This window comes from Populus nigra, chromosome 1 (assembly GCF_951802175.1).
Source record: "Populus nigra chromosome 1, ddPopNigr1.1, whole genome shotgun sequence".
Classification (NCBI taxonomy): Eukaryota; Viridiplantae; Streptophyta; class Magnoliopsida; order Malpighiales; family Salicaceae; genus Populus; species Populus nigra.
The window spans coordinates 42,732,863-42,739,634 of record NC_084852.1 but is presented as its reverse complement, the minus strand read 5'-3'; the positions used below and the strand labels follow the sequence as shown (position 1 = coordinate 42,739,634).

The following is a 6,772-nucleotide window of genomic DNA, read 5'->3' as shown; positions in this document are numbered from 1 at the left end:
TCTAATTTTTTGCCAAGGTCAATCCTGGAGTATCTAAACATTATTAGTTCAGAATTCCGGTTTTAGGCAAGCAATTTGCACCGTTTTTTCATTATATATATATAAAATCAATCTGCGCCGAAAATAATTTATTCACAAAAAAATTCTTACTGATGTCATTTCCTTACATTATTTGAAACCCACACGATAACTAAAGAGCAAACCCGATAAATTGACGAGCTTCAGACTAGAGTTAGGCCTATATTTAATACCCGAGCCCATTTAGGTCCAGTCACGGACTCACATATAGTCCAACGTATATAACTACAAAATTACCCTCATAAACCCTAGACCCTGTAATTGCTCTGATCTGATTAGCTAAAAAACTCGATGGAATGGCCACTTTTAAGTGAAATTCTTTCTCTCAAGCACTGAGAACGGTAGTCACTCTTCATAATTCAATGTTTCTAGTTGAAGTTTCCAACTATTTTTAATTGTTTTGGGTGTTAATTTTCCTCTACTTGTTGGGTTTCTGAGAAAATTGTCAGACACCACAAACCCGTTCAAATTTCCAATCTCTGATTTGGTGCTTAAATGTATGGAACCTTAAATGGTTGAAATTTCTGATCTTTTAAGCTTATAAAGAGCTCTATGGCCCCCATTTTTTCTTAATTGGAATTGAAATGTTGTCGAGTCATGATTTAATTGCTAACGCACAATTATAACACGTTTGTATGATAATCATGTCATTTAAGTTTCTTTTCTTTTCTTATCAAAAAAATATTATTATTTTTTTATAAATTGAGATGCGTATATAATATGATGCTGATTATAATTTGTATTGCTATTGTCGGTTATTGATTTATGGTAGAGGAATTTTGTTCTTTGAATCAATGGCTTATGTGCGGAGTCTGTCAACAAGAGCAAACATTGTAAGAAGAAGATATAATGCTTCGTTTAGTTACATTCTCCACGACGATGATCGCAAACGTAATTCTATTGAAGAGGGTCCTTCTTCAAAAGGAATGAGTAATTTGTTTCAGCAGAGGTCATTTGGAAGCAGCAGAAAAAGATTTGATAATAATTTGGCTGTATTTGGTTTCTTTCATAATAGAAGATGTTTGGATTTATCTCTTTCGCCAAGCATTGGGGTGTCTTTTTGTCGGGATATGTCAACTATTGGTGGAGGGTCAGAAAACATTGAGCTGATAAATGATGTTGCTGATGTTCTCACAGACACGACTATTGAGGCCGTGTCTGCTCAGGCTCCTGTGGTGAATGAGGTTGCCATTGCTGCTGCTGATTCTTACTTTCCTGTTGCGGCTCTCCAGCATGTTATTGATGCAGTGCATTCTTTCACTGGTTTCAACTGGTACCGGACTATTCGGTTCTGTTTGCTAATGTAGATTTCATTAAATGTTGAAAGAGTGATTTAGTAACATGGACAGATAGGACAGTGAAAGAATGCCTTAGCCCAATAATTAATTAGAATATGAGTTTCTAAGAATCTGCCAAACCCATTTCTTTTAGAATGTTCCAGGCTTACTCGCATGCAGTAATTTAAGTAGATGTTTCATTTGTAGCAACTGGTATTTTAATCTCTTTTTCTCAAAGAAATAAAGCTACCCTATTTTGGGGGTTCCCAAACGCCAGAGGGGGGTATTGCATAATTAGGCTCAAATCAGAAGCCATGTCTCAGCCATTGACAGGATAGGGACTTAGCCAGGGTATGGTATTAACATGAGTCAACCTGAAAGAACTTTTATAGCATTCATCTACATGTGGATCATATTAAGTTGTGTTTTCAATGGTCATGAAGTCAAAGGTTCTTCATTAATGTGCATTTTGATTCAATGGTTTCTTAGTTCCCTTTAACCTGGAAGTTCTGGAAGTTTTAGTAATATGTGACATAAAGCCAAGGTATTCTATTTATCTAATTATGTTTTCTTTTTTCAGGTGGGCTTCCATAATTGTAACAACTCTTCTGATTAGAGGGGCAACCGTTCCTCTTTTAATTAATCAACTGAAAGCCACTACAAAACTCACTGTATGTTGTTTTAGTTGCTGATGCATCTTCAATTTCTCCCCATCTTATTTGATAGTATCAGTGCTATGTGTGTTAGCACCTTGATGTCCTTGCAGTCACACACTTCCACAGTGGGTAAAAAGTAACGTCATCTGAATTGAGTTCAAGCTTTGTATTTTGGTTATGGTGCTTCTGACACGATCTATTTACATGATTGCCTATGGTGCTTGTTATCTTTTTTCTTAACTTCCATCTCTGTTATTGTTCTTCTATCATTTTCATTACACTTCTTCAAACTCAAAACTGACAGATATGTGCTTGTGCTTCTAAATTCTGAATGCCACATCTGCTTTATGCTTTAGAATAAGCATCACCAGTCTCTATTCCCAATACTCAACCCCTCCTAGACATGGAAGTTGTGCTTCTTTTTTAATAGCTAGTCTATTATTCATCATCTTTTACTTGCTTTTGACTACATTTTTATGTAGATGATTAACTTGCTTCCAGTGGCAAGAATTATGTGCAACTGATTAATGGTTAAGCTATTCCAGGATTCTGGCATGCAAAAATATGTGGTGCAGTGTGTTTCCCCCTTTTGGTTGCTTTACTTCCTCCCACTATTTTGTCTGGGTGCTACCTTTTCACTTGTGAAGATTTTTGCGCTCCCATCAATCTGTTAAATGTAACGATATATGACCCCATGTCTTCTCTGCAGCTCATGAGGCCACATTTGGAAGAGATAAGGCAACAGATGTCTGATAAGGTCTGATGCTTTCCTCCGAGCATGTGTCACTTGTTACATGTGAAGCCCCCCGTCACACACAAATTTGATGTACTGGGAAATCTCTCCTTGTCATTTGGTTGCATGTTTATAAAGCTTTATTTATTTGGCATCTCTATTGGCATCTTTTGGATGGTAAACTTACATTGTCACGTTATCATTAAATCACACCTCCTGGTATTTTGATTCTACTTCACCTAACCTCCGACTTGTTAGGTTAAGCTTGAAAGATCTATGATATGTAATGCCTGGTCTTTTTATTTGAATGAAGGGTTGCAGTTTATATAATAGTTTTAACAATGCGATAGACCTTTAGTCACTTTGGACTTGTTCATGTGAATGCAAACAATACATGCTTTAACAATATGTTGGGAAAATGCTTCCTTGACGCATATTAACTCCCTCCCGCTCTCTCTCTCAGGCTATGGACCCCATGGCTTTAGCTGAAGGCCAAAAACAAATGAAGAAGCTTTTCAAAGAGTAAGCAACTCTCCATGTATTTAAACATGTAGCAAATATAATTTCCATGCATGGTTTCTCCAGTTTGAGATTGCCATAATGAAAAAATGCTTATGGATGATATTGTATATATTTATGCTGGCTTTAATTATTGTTAGGAACTCCATTTTTTATCGTGGCACATTTCTCTTTGAGGATCTTTTTTTTTTCATGTATCTCAGTTCATTGTGATTTTCAAATTGCAGATATGGTGTGAGTCCTCTTACTCCATTGAAGGGGCTCTTTATTCAAGGTCCTATCTTCGTCAGTTTTTTCCTTGCGGTAAAATGCTTTTCTATACTCAAAACATCCTATAGAGTTGGGTGTTCATTTTAGATCGATCTTTATATCTGAATATGTCTTTGATATATATATGTTCACAGATCTCAAACATGACAGAGAAAGTACCATCTTTTAAAAGTGGTGGTGCATACTGGTTTCTTGATCTGACGACTCCAGATAGTTTATACATCTTGCCGATTCTGACGGGTTTGACCTTCTGGATAACAGTGGAGGTAGGTCCTATTTTAGTAAAGTTGAGCAAGGAGCACTTCCTTGTATTTCTTGTTGTCTTGGAATTAATTGAGTTTTCATCTTGTTTTACTTGGTGTTGCTTTATGTTCTAATCAGCTTCTAATTATCCCACTTTTGATCCTTTGTCAGTGCAACATGCAAGAAGGTCTGGAAGGAAATCCCATTGCTGGCACCATGAAAAAAGTTTCACGGGTCTTTGCGGTTGCTTCAGTTCCACTGACTATGGGTTTCCCTAATGTAATCTTGCCATCGCTTTTTTATTGCATGATATCTTGTATTTTACATCTGTTATCTGAGCTTGCTGTGTATCCTCATGCAATGGGCAATATGGATGTACTATGAAGTTATATTTAGTTTGTTGCATAGCACGATGCTACATTTCTGTAGGCATGTTAGGCTAATAGCATCCTTGATGCAGGACAGCTTAGGGGCTGTTCTGAATCTGAGTTTCAAAGGCTGTTTAGGGTTGTATTGAAGTCGATTTCTGCTGGAATATGAGAAAGAATATGGGATGGAGTCTTAGGAGTCACGCCTAGGGTTCTTAGGAGTCACACCTAAGGGAGATTGGGTCACACAATCAATAGCAAATTGCTTGAATTTTATTCATAAACTTGTATGCATAATATAGAAAGACTACATATTTATAGAGTTCTAGTAGTCCAATTCTAACAAGGACATCAATTCATAAATAATAACATATTAAGTCTATGTAGAATAGGAAAAACTAATAAAGCTAATTACTCAGTTCTAATAAAATACTATATAGAAAATAAAATCTAGACACAAACAAATTTCCTGATTTTCCATAAATTACAGAAATGCCCTTCTCTATAAAAAGACACAAGTTTTGCTTCCTTTGTTGTCCCGCGTCAATCCTCTTACTGTATGTTGGGAACTTTCACCATGGAGAATGGACTGCCAAATGTGAAATAGTTTTTGAGCCAACTTAATATTTCACTGGCAGGTTCCACAGATTGTCATGGGATTGTGATTTTCAGTTTGTCTGTCCCTTCCCCCTCAACCACCCCGCCTTTTCATTTTGTGTCATTATGTTTATTTTGGCATCATTAGATAGTAAAAAAACGACATGGAATTCTGCTTGCTATAAAGTAACACAAATGATGAAGTTCACTTCCATTTATTTTTGCAGGCCATATTTTGTTATTGGGTCACATCCAACTTATTCTCACTCTTTTACGGCTTAGGTGAGTCCTTCAAGTTCCTTTTTTTTTTTTTGCAGGTAATCTCAGGAGCTTTAATGTCCAACAGTTGCGATTTCTGTTATTTCATGAACCAACAAAGTCCTTACATTACGGATTTTTTTTCCCTTTAAAAATAACTGTTTTGTTTCTATTTTCAGCGCTTAAAGCCCCGGGGGTAAAGAAGTTCTTAGGTCTTCCTGAAATACCTGTGGCACCAGCAAGTACTACTCCACCCTCTTCCTTCGATCTGCTTGAGGCACTCAAACAACAAGTGGCAGCAAGACAGGAACCTGCCTCCCCATTACCTGCTGAACCATCATCAAAGCCTGGTGTCCAAAGAATATCACCGGCGTCAGTTCTTAGCCAGAGGCTTAGAAGTCTAGAGAAACAAGTAAAGGGAAGGAAGAAAAACAACAAGAGGTGAGAGTTCATTCAATTTAGTAGCCAAACCATCACGGCTATTGCTATTATAACGACCGTACTCTGTAACAATGAATGAATGGAGGCACGCGAATTATTTAACAGGCAAAAGAAGAGTGCAATTTTTGACTGCTAGTATTTTTTTCCTTGTCGAGTTCAGAATATTGGTATGTGAAGTTGGGGTTCCGGCACATGTAATAAATGTCTTAGTACTGGGTTTCATGGACTGTAACGAAGAGAAAAGACAGAATAGCTCCTTTTGGATGAAGCTTTTTGTATGCTTGAAAAGTGAATCATGCTACAGTACAGATTCTTGGTTATTATAGTTAAAACCATGTTTGGTCGAGCTGTTGGCAATCCTTGTTGAATTTTGTTAAGTGTGACATGCTTGAATTAGGTACCCGTAATTTCATGCTAATACTGGACGGATTAAAATTATCAAAGGGAAAAACAGGTTTGTTAATTGGTTCAACCACCTGGTTCTCTTCGAGAGCGTTCTGAATAATGTGCCACTACTACTTCCAAGGGTTTTTTTTATTATATTTATTTATTTCCACCGAGCCTTTTCACTTGATAGGCAGTTCTCTTCCACGCCCACATCCTCCCTTCCTCCCTCTTTTCAGCCATGGATGGTTGTTTTCCAGTGAGTGAATGAATGAATGGTGGCTCGTAAATTATTCGATTCCTTCCATAATCTTTTGGAGGACTCGAGAGCTTGAAACTCTTGGAACCTACAATTGAGCAGGTATAGGCGTCTACCTATATAGGAGGGTGAGCCAACGTAGCACAATAGTCATGGCCAGGCCCAGCAATGCCAACCAGGTGATTATATTAATTTCACCTGGTTATTCCAGTATTAGCTCTTCTCTCCACACAATTAAAAGACCAAAAGAGTAAATGCTCCTCCTTCCATCTTTTTTGCAGGGGCCGCTCTCTTTCATAAGAATTTAATACAAGCTTTAATTAAGTAGATTTAAAGCCACGCTTTTGGCCATGGCTAGCCGCTAGCCTCAATCAAATATTTACAAAGGAGGGGTTGGCGATAAGGAGGACCGACCGTGGCCTAAGCATAAACGCTTTCATAAGAAATCGATGATACGATTTAATTTTGTTATATTCTACATACACTACGATTATTTAAATGTGAACTTTGAAAGTTGCCGCCCACAAACCGCAATTTTTTTCTTTTGCCCTGGGCGCACGTTGGTTTAACAAAACAATGAACTAAGTTGAGATTTAATTTGTTGAGATATTTCCTTGTTAACAAAAACTAAAGCATGTAAGGAAAATATTGTAGTATTTTTATTGTTTATCCTTTCATAATTTATAGTG

The 6,772-nt window shown here is 37.1% G+C and overlaps 1 protein-coding gene across 1 annotated transcript; it reads left to right on the top strand.

The window, feature by feature from the left end:
* Positions 1-275: 275 nt before the first annotated feature.
* On the top strand, positions 276-5,786 carry LOC133680859 (mitochondrial inner membrane protein OXA1-like). The gene is made up of 10 exons (XM_062103875.1): positions 276-419; positions 851-1,351; positions 1,936-2,026; positions 2,721-2,768; positions 3,208-3,266; positions 3,491-3,566; positions 3,668-3,799; positions 3,948-4,055; positions 4,969-5,023; positions 5,179-5,786. Exons 2-10 carry the CDS (start codon positions 873-875, stop codon positions 5,442-5,444), a joined length of 1,314 nt encoding a protein of 437 aa, XP_061959859.1. The 5' UTR covers positions 276-419; positions 851-872; the 3' UTR covers positions 5,445-5,786.
* The last annotated feature ends 986 nt before the right edge of the window (positions 5,787-6,772 follow it).